Here is a 14,159-nt window from a genome sequence, read left to right on the forward strand (position 1 = left end):
TTCAACAAATGTGTGAGAAAAGCTTCACATTTGAACGCATCGGACTCGATGGTCAATAGTACCTCCGAGAAACCGCTAATGAATGAAGATGACCCACCAATTATGTCGCCGCTTTTCACCTTCACCGAAAGGAAAATTGCATCTTTTGACGAATATTACGACACACGTATTATGATCCTGCCAGTAACTTCCGTCTGATTAGTCGGACATCAACCTGTAGATGGGCAACATCGAGCCTGAAACCGGAACACAAAAAAAGGTAATTTTGAATCCTTTGTTCCGTTTGTAAGACCGTTAAGTGTCGTGTCTTGTAATACGTCGTGTGTTAATTGTGTAGTTAAGTTCTTAGGTTGGCACAAATCCGGTTAAAAATGAGTTCTTATCGGGTAATTAATATCTTATTTTTCTCTTCTGTTACCTACAACTTTGGAACGGTGATGAATAACTCGGACAACTTTCAAGCCGCTTGCTAACAACATTGGACCCAGACGATGGTTTGGAATGATTTGGTTGTCAGCCCAAGGAATTAACAACTGAAGAGTCCTATAACTTGGTGAGAGATGTCCTTTTTATTTTGGACTTTTTAAATGCCTGCTCACAACTCTAAGCTACCTACTCTAAACTGTTAATTTTTCTCTAATTTTCTACATGCGCTCCCTTTTAAGGGACCATTCAAATATTACGTAACGCTTTTAGGGGGGGAGGGGGTATAGTAGTTTGTTACGCTTTGTGGATTTTGCTTGGAAATTTTGAGACGAATGTGTTACATAGGGGGGAGGGGGGGTTGAAAATGCTCGAAAATTGCGTTACGTAATATTTGAACGGCCCCTAAGCGTCAGCTACAAAAAAAAGGTCGTAGTGCGGTGTGCGTTCACCAACATAAAAGGTAAGTTTTGATCTTGAGACTCGAAGTGTTTCACACTTTTTAAGGTCTTTAAGTGTTAATATAACACACCCGTAGATAAATGTCAGTTCGGATCATCAAATCATTTCAATATTTAATTTTTATCAATGTTATTTATTATTTATAGGTATTATTATCCAGATTTTGTGTATTTTTAAAATAAAACAACTTTTCATTTTCTTTTTAACACAATTTTACGATATATCTATTCAACAATATTTATATATATAGAGCTTAGATAATTAACCTGTCCACAAACAAATCTACAAATATTACAAATTATTTACTTATTTGTTATGTTCATTCTTACTTGGTTTTTGTTTTTTTTTTTCATTCCTTTGTGTTCTTAATTGTAGGTTGTAATATTATTATGTATATACTTTTTTCATTTTTTTAATCTGCTTTTATTTCTTATTTACGCGTGTTGTAAATGTATGTATATCATTTTGTTTTCTTTTTACACTCCTTGTTCGCCTCTCCTTTAAATCATATACACTTAAGCGATAAATAAATTTACGTCAGTTCCGCAAGTTCAGACTCGGTCTTCCTCTTTCTGTCAACGGTAGTATAATGTGAAACACTATTTTCATTTTAACTTAATACCATTGCAACTATGTTAATTTATTTAACTTCTGGAGATGTGTTTATTTTATGTAACTCAAGCAGCCAGTTGCAAAATTTAAACTTAGTTTCAAAATCTGTAGCTGAATGAAAACAGAAAGAAAAGAGAAAACACAACGCCTGAAACATACGGAACTATTTGAGAATGAACCAGCAAAGAACGTGTTCTGTTTTTTTTTTCTTCTGTGTAACACTTCCGTGTTCATTGTAGATTTCCTAAGTTTTGCTTAGTTTTTTTTACTTCATTCTAATTAGAGAAGGAATGAATGCTTATACTCGTGTATGTATCGATCTCGTCTAGCTACAAATATGCGCTAAAACAATAGGATTTCAAACTGGATGTGCAGATCTGCGAAGCGCACGTGTTACGTGGGATGAAACATGCGTGTGGGTGTTTAAAAGTGTACTGTGTGGGTGTTTCTCATGCTTGATGAGTTTGAAAGTGAACACGTGTAAGTAAATGTATATTGTATTTTGTTTCGATTTGTGTGATTTTGTTCTAATGATGAGAGGGGAGTTTATGACTCTTTGTGTTGTTTCATGCATTTGAAGAATTTTTTATTATTCTTAAGTAAAATGTACAGATTTTGAATATTATACAAGAATGCTTTGCTTTCAACAGCAGCGCAACGTGGAGGGGGTAGTAGGTGCGATTGTTTTATGATACTTTTTCTTCCACATATCGCACGATTTCGCAAATGTTCGTATGTGCACACAATTGTCTAAATTAAATTGTTTAGTCATAAATAATTGACCATCTTTCAGAGAAAGGGATCACTGTAATAAAAATCAAAATTGTGGTTTATTCTGTAACTTTGATCCTAAGAGTAGCGCAGTTCTTTTCTTTTCATCTGAACATGTGTCCCTTTTTCTCTTTAAATCACTACATAGAGGAAAGGGCTTGTCTGTTTTTAGTTCTTCAGGAAACGGGCCATAATAATTATTTTGCAATTTGTATGTATTCAATTCACTGTCGATGAAATTATTTCACTTACCCGTGTAAACGAATTGTTCATAAGCAATCCGCGTTGGGCCTGCTAAAAAAAACTTGATCTTTACTTCTACACAGATTTCCATAAGGATGACAATAGGTGTTAGTGAAGCTATTGGTTTCTCACTTTCACACAAGGGAAGTAGTATACCGTGATTGCAAGCGCGTCAATCGTCTGATAATAAGAAAAATTGTTGAAATAAGCAAGAAGGATACGGAAAGACGTAAGAAAGGCCGAATTAATTTTTTTCTATAAGGTACACCGGGGCAAGTGCAAACGATTTTCACCATAGTTCAACTTTCACATGTCCTAGAAAAATATGCAAATCTTCAAAAATTATCAATTATCGTTCGTTGCATCATTAAAATGGTTCTCAACAAATTCCCGTAGAAAGTGAAAATTTAAAAAATGTTGGTAAAAAGTAACGGCACTTTTGTGAAAAAATTTCTAAGTTTGCACTTGCCCCGTTTATGGGGGCAAGTGCAAACGCAATGCTTTCTCCAAACTTATTCAAAGATGCGTCAGTGTATCGTTACTAAAACGAATTTAATACATGTTCCGGTATGTTTTATCAACTTTTTTTGATGTATTTGCTGTTTTTCTGCTATATTAATTACTTTTTGGAACTTCAGTTTTGCTGACTGTTGTTTGAAGCAAAAGACCTTCATTTGCCAAGGCATTACGGAATTTTGAATATCCGCTTCAGATACAACACTTTGGATACCCTTTCTGACCACTCTAATATAATGCTGAACCATATTTGAGATGATTTTTTTTAATGTCTGATGTTACATGGCTTAAAGGTGCGTTTGCACTTACCCCGGTAGTGTCGTTTGCACTTGCCCCGCAGTGTGGGTTGACAGGAGTGAATATTATTTTCACAATTTTTAGGGTCTACTGAAAATTTATCATAAATTTTCTGCTTTCACCTGAATACCAGTCCCAAACACTCACCTTTCGACGAAAAATCGGATTTGAATGCCCTTTTTTGTATCCAAAAAAAGCAAAACAAAAACACACTTTTCATGTCTAGTACGTACTTGAATTCGTGTGTAATCAAACAGTGCCGTGTTTTTAGTGAATAATTGAAAGAAAGTTTAGTTTATCTATGTCAGATTGTTGGTTTGGACAACAACAACAACTTTTAAAAGAAGAAATATTTTTTAATTTTTTTGTAACAGAGGAAAGTTGATCGTTTGCACTTGCCCCGGTGTACCTTATCAAAGAATAACTTGTCCAGATAGGATCTTGTCTGGATAATCTGTGGTCTAAAAAGCAAACTCGAAAATAATATCAACACAGTACACCAAGCATAGTACTACGAAAAGTAGCAATTGTAAGGAAGATTTCAGAAATAATCAAACCAAACTTGTTAATGCGGGTAGCCGAATTAAAAACAGGAGAACAGGACACATGACTTTACCCGATTAGATACGGTACAAGCTCAAGCCGATGTATAGCGTCTAAGACTTGGAATAAAAGAAGAAATCCAATGTAAGTTCACAATTTATAAACAGAATTCCAGTGAACAGAGAATTTGTTTTGATTCAGTTTTTTTATGAAATGATGTTGCTGATCGTTGCTTTTTGAGGTTGATTACAAAAAATCAAATATTATCGTCAATAGTGGATTGAATCATACAGAAGTATTTACATTTTTTTTTTCAAGATTGTTCATAACACTTTTCGAAATGTGTATGTTTGTGTATGTGAAATGCTATGATTTTAATAATTTTAGAAACAATTTTACAATCTCACACAACACTAAATTACTCTTCCTGCTAAACCGAGTAAGACAGATGATGAATAATTATAATGTATGAGTTCAATCTTCCAAAACACATGTTAATATTTACGTAATTTTATATCAAGATCAAGGGACCTAATCAAATCATTTAACTTTGTCTATAATACAGCTAGATTTTGCGTAATTATTGGCCAAAATTATTTTCATTGAACAAATATTGATCATGGGAAATAAACCAAAGTTTTACATTACTTTATCACAGTGTGATAAACACAAAAAAAAGTTAAATATTGAGAAAATAAATATTCCTTTGTATTATCTAAACTGAACTACACCATCTGTACAATTGGTTGCTACAAACTAGATCCATTTTACAAAAACATTATTTTAATGTTGTAACGTAAATGTCTGGAGAATAAAATAAGAATTCGGAAAAGCTGTTTTTGCCTTAAATAAAGGAAAGCAGGTTCATAACATTTTCACACACAGATACAGACACAGTGTAAATAATTGTTTCGCCCCTGCAATTAGTACAAAGAAATAGTTACCACAGATATTTCCACATTGCTATCATCGTCTGAGGACACAAACTCATCCAAACTACAATCACTGTTGGTGGTCAGAACAATCTCATTTGGATACGAAGAAGAATCGTCTTCGTCCTTGGAACCGCGTGTTATTCCTCCAGTGGATCCGGAAATGTGTTTTGATCGAGTAGATCGTCCACTCAACTGCTGCTGTTGCAATACCTCACTTGCCGATGTTCGGTTGCGTTGGCCGTTGATTTTCATATGACTGACACTGACGTCGCCTTTAGTTCCCTTTGCTGTCGTTATTACCGGGTCCGATAAACCGCTACCAGTCACAGAAAGGGGATCCACTTCTTCGCTGAAGAGTGGATCGACAATGTCACCAGTCTTCATAATCAACACTTCGTTGTCGGCTTCTATGGGCACTTCTTCCGATTCGAGTCGATTTATGATGAGTTCTTCAACGTTGCTACTGCTGCTGACATCGTCCACATCAAAGTCTTCTCCATGGAAGTCATTTTCATGAACCTCGTCTTGCTCATCCTCATCATCTGTGTGCTCGAAAAAGTGTGAATAAAGAAATCGACTTCTCATACGCTGATTTGAATCGTACAGCTGACGAACGCTACGACGACGGCCAGCTCCAGCAGCAGCGGAGCCGACTCTACCACTGTAGCTACTCTCGGCTGAGGCATTTGCGATTGGTCACTTGCTGTCTCGGGATGCACGTCTTCTTCGACCTTCGGTGGTCGTTTCTAATCCTGTAAAAAAGAAAATAATTTTGAAAATAGTACATTAATCTAAAATCAACTTGAAATATTTTTATTGGAAAACCAACATGGTATATTTAGAACAGGTTTTTAACCTCAGCCAGTTCGAGTTTCTGTAAACTCTTCTTCAAGATTCCTATTTAGAGTTACAGCAACTATAAGAAATTTCAAAGGAGCGCCTTGGAGGGTATCTGTGTGCTAAAAGTGACTTCACATTTTTTTGTTTTCAATCACCATAACTTTTTCGATAATCGATAAATTCCAAAATATTTTTTTTTTGTATTTTCGATAACCAGTTAAAAAGTAGTCAATAGGTAGCAACTTACCTGCGCTTCTTGTTTTGCGCCGCCCTTCTGGTGTGCTACCGGCAACATTGCTTTCAGCTGTAACACTAGCCGCTACCACAGCAGTAGCACTCACTTTCGTCTCCGCACTAGTATTGCTACAACTGCCTTTAATTGATCCTCCACTGCCTATCGATACAGCCGCTGCAGCAACCACCGAGTTCTGGTGATTATTAGCTTGGTGATTATTGCTTTTACTATTATGCTGCTGCTGCTCACCTGCAGCGCCAGTACCCACATGGTGATTTTGCTGAACTGGAGAACTAGACGAGTCTCGATGATTTTCACTAACTGTCGATGTCTGAGCAGCGGCTTTCTCTTTGGCCTTGTTATTCATGGCCGCAGTGGACAGAGTAGACGTAGTCATGCGAACACTTCTCCTGGTGCTAATTTTTTCGTCCTGGGTCGCGGTTGCAGTTTGCTGTTGGGTGTGTGAAGAAGCAGATGCAGATCGAAGGTGTGTGTTCTGCTGCTTGTTGGAAGGATTATTAGACGTTACCGCTGGCAATGAGCTTGTCGAAGAGTTTTTAGCCCCGGAAGTAGATTTTGAATTTCGAACGGGTTTCTCTTCTTCGGCAGAAGTTGGCGTTGTTACCGTACCTGACGTACCTGTTGTGGAGGAGGATGGTGAATAGGTTGATGATGTTGTAGACGGAGTTGTAATTGTAGTAGTTGTTGTAGTAGAAGAAGTGGTAGTAGAAGATGAAGAACTTGATTTGGTTAGTTTAGAGGAACGAAATTTACCCGCTATCTCAATCAACGGCTCGTCACTATCTGAAGAATCTTCCACTGTTATTGTCGTGCTAACTGCTGTAGTGGGTGACGTAGATGCAGTGGATGTTACCGGTGCCGTTGCTGCTTTCCTTAGGTTTGCTCCCCGACCAGACGGAGGTTTTCTCTGCCTTTCGGAACTTGTGATAGCGGCTGTCGGAGCTGATGCTTTTCGGGGTTTTTTGATTCGACTAGGAACAACGGCAATGTCATCACTTAAGCAAGACTGAGTCGAGCTTTCCGATCCTTGACGTTTCCGTTTGGTTGTTTTGGGTAATGTTTTTGGACTTAAACGATCACCCCCGGAAGCATTATTGTTTGTGGAGACAGACACAGTTGAAACTGTAGAAACATTTTTAGCTCCGGTATTCTTCAACCGTTCAGCAGCAGGTGAATCAATGGATGGACTCTGTCGTGGCGGTTCTAATGGGCTTTCCAACTTGCTCGAAGCACGAGTTCTTATTCGTTTTTCAGCTGATTCCGGATGCGTCGGAATGTCGATCGACAATGGGGAATGAATTTGTTTCTCTGGCGGATCCAAATCAGACTTTCCTGAATCGTCAAGATCTATAATATCTACCACTGTCGGTGTCGATGAATTGGAAGAAGTAGAATTTGCGGCAGATCTACGTTCGCGCGCCTTCTCACTAGAATAGCTATACAGCGGTGGTTGCTCATGACGGGGTTTCAGATCCGACAGAATCGGTTGCTCAACTCCGCTAGATTTCACATTTTTCCGTCCTTCCGAAGCATTACCATTTTTCTCCGAAACGCATAGATCGTTGTTCTTATCACCAACACTGGAACTGTTTTTTGGCCCGCTTTTTATTTGGCCATCCTCTTGTTTTACACTACTAACAATAGCCTCCTCGGGATCATTTTTAATTACAGTTTTACAATCAACTATTTTACTATCACATTCGCTTTTTAAACTAAACACCTCTTTATTGCTACAACAATCTTCCAGTACGAGTTGCTTGGTATCGAGCTTTAACTCGGCCTTGTCCGTCAGATTATTGTTACTATTACTAGTGAGTATATCATTCGCTTCCCCTTTCTCCTGTTGTTGTTGTTGCTGCTGCTGCTGCTTTTTCTCCGCTTTTAAAAGCCAGTCTTCTTCCTCTTCTCCTTTTGTCACCGCATCTGGTTCCTTTTGAACGGGTTCCCCAATTGTTCCTGAATGCGCACTGGAAGACATTTCATCAATACTGTTCCCTTTGATGTTAGTGGTTGCTGTAGTTGGAGATTCCGACATCACCACCATCTCAACGTCGTCGATATCATCGAGAATTTTACTTAGATTCGCACTATCCAGCTTTATTTGTGCTTCCTCTGTTTGGTTTGGTTTCATCAAAGTCGTGTGATCGCCATTCAATTTGACCGGCCTCTCGATTACGGTGGTGGCTGCTGTTACTTGTATGTCACTCAACCCTTCCATTTTTGCAAGAGCTGCCTCAATGTCTATGTATTCGTCTATGTTGGTGTTATTATTATTATTGCTAGAATCATCTTTGAGAGATTCCTTCGGTTCAACTTCTTGTGGTGACGAAACGACGACTTTGTCCTTGGGACTGTCAACTCGAAGTAGCTTGCAACCAGGCGGTTCGGTCCCCTGTGGGCTATGTGATAGTTGATGAGGGCTCTTTTCCGATAAGGCATCCATGGATTCGATACCGCTGTCTTCTCCCTGAGCCTGAGATCCGGGAGATCCGCGAACTCCCTGTGAACTGTGCAGATGTCCGCTCGCGCTTGCTATGGATGGAACTTGCTGCTGCTGTTGAGTATGGTGCTGGTGATGATTAGGAGATTGATCATTGAAACTAGAAGTCGAAGCTGGAGAATCTCCGGCCTTTTCCGGTGGACGATTATGATGATGATGATGATGATGGGTGACTGTGGTGCTTATTCGCTGATTGATGGACACTTCAGGACTTGAGGTAGTGGTTACAGGATTGCTACTGATATTGGGATAATTTCCACTTGAATCGGAACCAGATTCCACTGTTTCCTCAGGTGGAGGCTTCCCACTGCTGGTTGTCGCCGTTATTTTATCCGACGACGGAGAAGAAGGTACAGGCGAAGAAGGCTTCGAGGGGGACTGCGTCGAGCTGAGAGTGTTTGATGCGACTACTAGAGCTCCAGGCGATGACACAGACGACGTCGTAGGGCTCGACTGCGTTGGCTTTATAGAACTTTTATTGCTACTGCTGCTGCTAAAGTTGCTGCCGCTGTTGCTACTAGTGCATTTGCCAAACGCGTTGTTGTTGTTGATACTGTTGTTCGTGCTGGAGCTCTTCAAGTTTTTTGCTGACGACGTTGCCGCTGCTAGCAGTGATGACTGGGGTAAGGTACCAACATTGGTTGACCCGATGGGACCTCCTTCGGTCGAAGAAATAAGAGTTTCATAAATTTCATTGATTTCATTGATACTATTTCCACCGCTAGCACCTACTAAGTCGCTTGGACCAGCGCTTAGACGACGCCTCTTTTCAGGACACAAAATCAATCCATTAGGACTTTGTAACAAATCCGATGCGGATCGCTTGTGTTGGTGATCTGGTATCGGACCCGAATCATTCGGACTGCTGGCAGCAATTGTCGATGGATTCAGATCTTCTAGTTTATTCGATTTTAGCTTTCCCATCGTACTACCAATATGAATATGGTTATGATGGTTTGGTGACGATGGCAATGACGACGGGCCAGGTTCTTCTACTTTAAGCCGAATACTAGCATCACTTGTCATGACCACTGTTAATCTGCTGTCAGTTGAATGACTGCTCCGTTGTTTGATAGTAGTCTTTTTACTAAACTGATACCCACTGCCGTCACTATCCTCTTCGCCACCGCTTTGGCTTTTCTTCCTATCCTTTTTGGAATTTTTGATAACAACTGATTTTTTTCCTCGAAGACTAATATGCAAAGGGGGCACACGAAGCTCCTCGCCCGCAGGAGATGATGACAAAGTACCTCCACCACTGCTTGCAGTTGTCGCAGTAGAGCTCAAGCCCGCACTGTTGTTTGTCCCCATAAAGCTATTATTACCGAACGTTTGTTGTGAAGTCTGGGTAGACGAAGCTTGTGACTGTTGGATTGGCCCAACTAATTCCGATACAGGAGTACCGGAAGAAGAAAGTATATTCTGTAAAGAAGCCGAAGGTAAAGCTTGTATCGTCGACTCGGGTGATGTGGAATTAGAAACTCCTCCAATGCCGCTAAGCGGCATTCCCGAAGACTCTGCTAGCACTTGTGATGATTGCACTTTCTTGTTGTTTCCACCAACGCTGCTATTTAAACTTGGAGCACTTCCACTTGCAACAGGTGTCTGCACCAAACTTACACTAATGGCCTCGGATTTATCCAACTTCAATCTCAACTTGATTGCTTCTTGACTTCCGGGTGATTCTCCACCGCTTTCCGTCGACACTATTTTGGCCACAGTTTTGACTTGTTTCAATGAGGATTTCTTCTCCCTCGGTTTCTTTTCCTTAGATTTGGTTGAATTTTTAGTGCTATCTTTAGCTTTTTCCTTCTTCATTTTACTTGGTTTGCCCAATTTAGACATAGCCGATGAACTGGAAGCGATTGACAGATTATTACCAAAACCACCTGTCCCATCCAATGTTGCTGACCTTTCAGTATCGCTAACATCGGATGTAAACTTTGAAAACCCTGTACTACACGAGTTATCATCATCATCTGAGTATAAAGAATTGGACATTTCAGAATTAAATTCCGGATAGCTTTTCAAGAGCTCTTCGTCGTTGTCCTCAGTTTCTTCTGTTTGCGTTTCTTCCAGTTCTCCGGTTAGCGGATTTATTAGAAATTGTTGTTTCCATTTCCGTTCCGCGGCCTGTTGCACGTTTTGTTTTATTCCAGTTGGAGTTAGCGAATGCTCAAGATCCAGGTCCAAGCCGTCCAAAAATGCTCCCTCCAAATCAACCGAGTTAAGTGTGGGCAGAAGTGAATCCAGATCGTTTTTTCCCAAATCCGGTAAGTCACCTAGCCCTAAACTTAGGAGATCGCCGCTCGCACCTGCTTGTTGCTGCACGGTTTGTTGCTTGTTCAACTGTTGCTGGCTAAGATTGTACTGCATCTGGTAACGAGTGAACTCTTGAAAGCTGGTTTTTGTTGCCGAATCCATCGACTGGGGAGTCGCCGAAGGCCACCGCTGTTGCTGTTGTTGAGAAATAGCTGGTTGCCGAAACTGCTGTTGAGCTGGAAACCGACTTAAGCTTAGTTCCTGGGAATGCGTTGGTTGTAGTGGTGACTGTTGTAGAGGTCTCTGCTGCTGCGGAATCATGCCCGCTGGAGGTCGAAGAGTTTGTTGTTGTTGCTGCTGGGTTTGAGATGGTCGCGCTACTGCAGCCCCACTGAGGCCGAGATTAAATCTTGGTTGCTGCACATTAACGTGTTTACTTGAAGAAGGCACTGACATTGGTGGAGTTATAAGAGAAGGCTGCACATTTATAACACTCTGATTGTTGTTAGCGGTATTGGTTAAACTACTACTGTTTGTCATCATATTGTTCGAATTAGTGTTGTTTGCACTAGCACTGATCGGTTGTCCGGCTGATCCCGCTGCTATTGGTACTACACCAGAGTTGACTACTATTGTCTGCGATGTGGCTACGACACCACTTTCGCTATTACCACTGATCACTGGATGCACTGGATTGTTATTATTACTTCTACTGTTGTTGTTGCTACTACTGTTACTAGTACTACCAGCCATGTTACACGTTGATGTTGATGTCTTTTGAGAAACACCACTGTTCACACTTTGTTCATTCTCACTGATAGCGTTCATCGCACTTCCGGCTGTAACCTTAGAGATTACGCCACCAACCCCCACTGAAGGTTCTTGGTGTTTGTTTATGCCGCTGGACTTGTTCTTCGCAGCCGCCAAGCTTTGTGAAATTGCACTTTCATTCTGCAACAAATTTACTAATAACGGGCTAGTCATAGCCACATTACCGATGTGCCCTGAACCAGACCCCGGCGGACCTAAGATAGGCATAACAGTTTTCGCTCCGGTTAATGAGGCCGGATAAGGAGGTGGTGCATTGCTACCAGGTGGATTGGGTGCTACGAAATGGTTGCCGGTAGGCGTTTTCACAACAACACCAGCAGGACCTGAGGCTACCGTTTGTAGTGAAGCCATTGCTGCGGATGTCACTGTGGTATTGCCCATGTTCAAGGTATTCTCTCTCCGTTGAATTACCCTTGCTTGAGTCATACTTTCGAACGGATACTCGCTACCTCCTCGACTGTCTACCACATTTGGCACGTGAGCTGGCAGTTTGCCATCCATTGGACAAATAGTGTTGGGTGATTTGAACACTGCTGCACCATCGACTGCTGCCATAACTGGACCGTTCATTATAGGTGTCGAAACCAGTGCTGGTCCAACGGTCGCAGTCGCTGCTATTGGGGACACTTTTGGCTGCATTTGAGGAGAAGCAACAACTTTCGAAGGACCAGCAACAATACCATCTTCAGCTAATGGTAAGGCAGGTGGTCCTTGCGGCAGCTGCACTTGAGGTTGCTGCTGCTGTTGTTGGGAGAGTATTCGTGTTAGCTCTCCTAAGCCACTATTAGAACTGCTACTAATACCAGAAATTGGCGCAGTAGCTGCCGAGTTATCTGTAACACGAAAAGAACTTAAGAAACTAGTTTCAACCAATTTGTAACAAACTTTTCTTACCCGTCCGGAGCACAATTTCCTGCCCCACTAACCTCAGCGACAAAACGGTGTCGCCTTCGAGCTGTACGGATAGTATGCCAAGAGCCCGCAGGGCGCTGTTTCCTTCGGCAGCCAACCTCCGTAATTTGATGGCCGCCTCTTTCGGTATGGACAAAGTAACCCGGACACTGTTCCATGGTTCAACCTACAAACAACAAACCAAAATCGATTCGATTATAATAGAAAGTTTCTTGGAGTAGGTACTCTATTAAGAAGATACATTACCTTATCTACCGTAAGTTTTCCACTCTTTTTTCTATCCTGGTTGGCCTCGTCCTCGTCAGTGGATGCTGGTTCTTCCACCAACGAAGTTAGCTTCTCCACAAGTCCGTCTAGACGCGACTGAAAATCTGGATCTTGAAGGTTCCCTTCGCAAATGACAACGGCTTTGAGCGTTCGGGTGTTGCTGATACTAGTCGTATTCTGTTGTTGTTCACCGTCGCTATCGGCCGCCATTCTGTAATTTCAAACAGTTTACGGTGAATAACCTTGTTACAGCAATAAAAAAAAACATTATTTTATAGCGCGCCCAAGACCAGTTCCAGGTCTCCTAACTGACAAGTAGCTCGTGCGGGATGGCAGGTAATTATTTTTTCCCCTTATAAAAACTGCTTATAAATTTTAGATGTAGAACATTTATGACATATTTGAACGATATAGTAAAATTTATTTACAATTTTACGCAACTTGATTCGCAACATTGATATAGTCGGCAGATAATCTGCGGCGGTGGAGGAGATCTATCGCAAACTGAAACGCGAAGCAGGAAGGATTGGGTTGATGATTAATACGTCCAAGACGAAATACATGCTGGCCTGCGGATCCGAGACCGACCGAACCCGCTTGTCCAGTAATGACAAGGTCACGATCGACGGCGACGAGCTGGAGATAGTGGAAGACTTTGTCTATCTCGGCTCACACTCGGCGCAGACAATGACACCAGCCGTGAGATCCGGAGGCGAATTATCAGCGGAAGTCGTGCCTACTATGGACTCCACAAGCAACTGCGGTCGAGAAGACTTAGCCCTCGCACGAAGTGTAACCTGTATACGACGCTTATTAGACCGGTTGTTCTCTACGGGCACGAGACATGGATATTGCTCAAGGAGGACCTGCGTACACTCGGAGTATTTGAGCAACGAGTGTTAAGAACCATCTTTGGCGGCGTACAGGAGAACGGAGTGTGGAGGCGAAGGATGAACCACGAGCTCGCGGCTCTACGGCGAACCCAGTATCCAGAAGGTGGTGAAAGCTGGCCGGATACGCTGGGCAGGCCATGTTGCGAGAATGCCGGACGACTGTCCTGCAAAACAGGTGCTCGCTACGAATCCGGTAGGAACAAGACGAGCGGGGGCGCAACGAGCGAGGTGAACGGTTGCCATGGACCGAGTGAATTTTAGGAATTATGTTCGTCAAGTTATGTCGTGAGACGGAATACTATGTAAATAAATAAATAAATAATTGATTCGATTATCTAGGCTTCAGTCGATTGATTCAAAATTCCACCCTTCATTTGAACATATTCGTAGTTGCTAAAAACTATTCAATTGCTTATACTAAACCATTGCTATGTATGTAGGGTTAACAGAGCTTCACCAACACTAAAGTGCGGTTTGGAATTAACGGTTTGGAAATTTGGAAGTATTCTTTTGAACTTCTTAAAATAAAAAAAAAAAAAAACACAATAGAGAAAAGTAACTCCAATCGCTACGGAATGTCATGCTTAACATATCCC

The 14,159-nt window shown here is 41.3% G+C and overlaps 1 protein-coding gene across 2 annotated transcripts in view; it reads right to left on the reverse strand.

Annotated features, from left to right (window-relative positions):
• Window positions 1-1,507: 1,507 nt before the first annotated feature.
• Window positions 1,508-14,159, reverse strand: part of LOC129742595 (serine-rich adhesin for platelets-like) — a 28,168-nt gene continuing 15,516 nt past the window's right edge. The window contains exons 2-6 of one of the 2 annotated variants that reach the window (XM_055734515.1): window positions 12,650-12,881; window positions 12,386-12,569; window positions 6,652-12,324; window positions 5,890-6,516; window positions 1,508-5,554 (exon numbers count right to left, since the gene is read on the reverse strand). In XM_055734515.1, the coding sequence (XP_055590490.1) occupies window positions 5,499-5,554; window positions 5,890-6,516; window positions 6,652-12,324; window positions 12,386-12,569; window positions 12,650-12,880 (6,771 nt within the window). In that variant the 5' untranslated portion in view covers window position 12,881 and the 3' untranslated portion in view covers window positions 1,508-5,498. Of the gene's footprint in view, window positions 5,555-5,889; window positions 12,325-12,385; window positions 12,570-12,649; window positions 12,882-14,159 lie in introns of both variants that reach the window. The other variant, XM_055734514.1, reaches the window with a different exon arrangement.

Source organism: Uranotaenia lowii, chromosome 2, assembly GCF_029784155.1.
Source record: "Uranotaenia lowii strain MFRU-FL chromosome 2, ASM2978415v1, whole genome shotgun sequence".
In the NCBI taxonomy this organism is placed as follows: Eukaryota; Metazoa; Arthropoda; class Insecta; order Diptera; family Culicidae; genus Uranotaenia; species Uranotaenia lowii.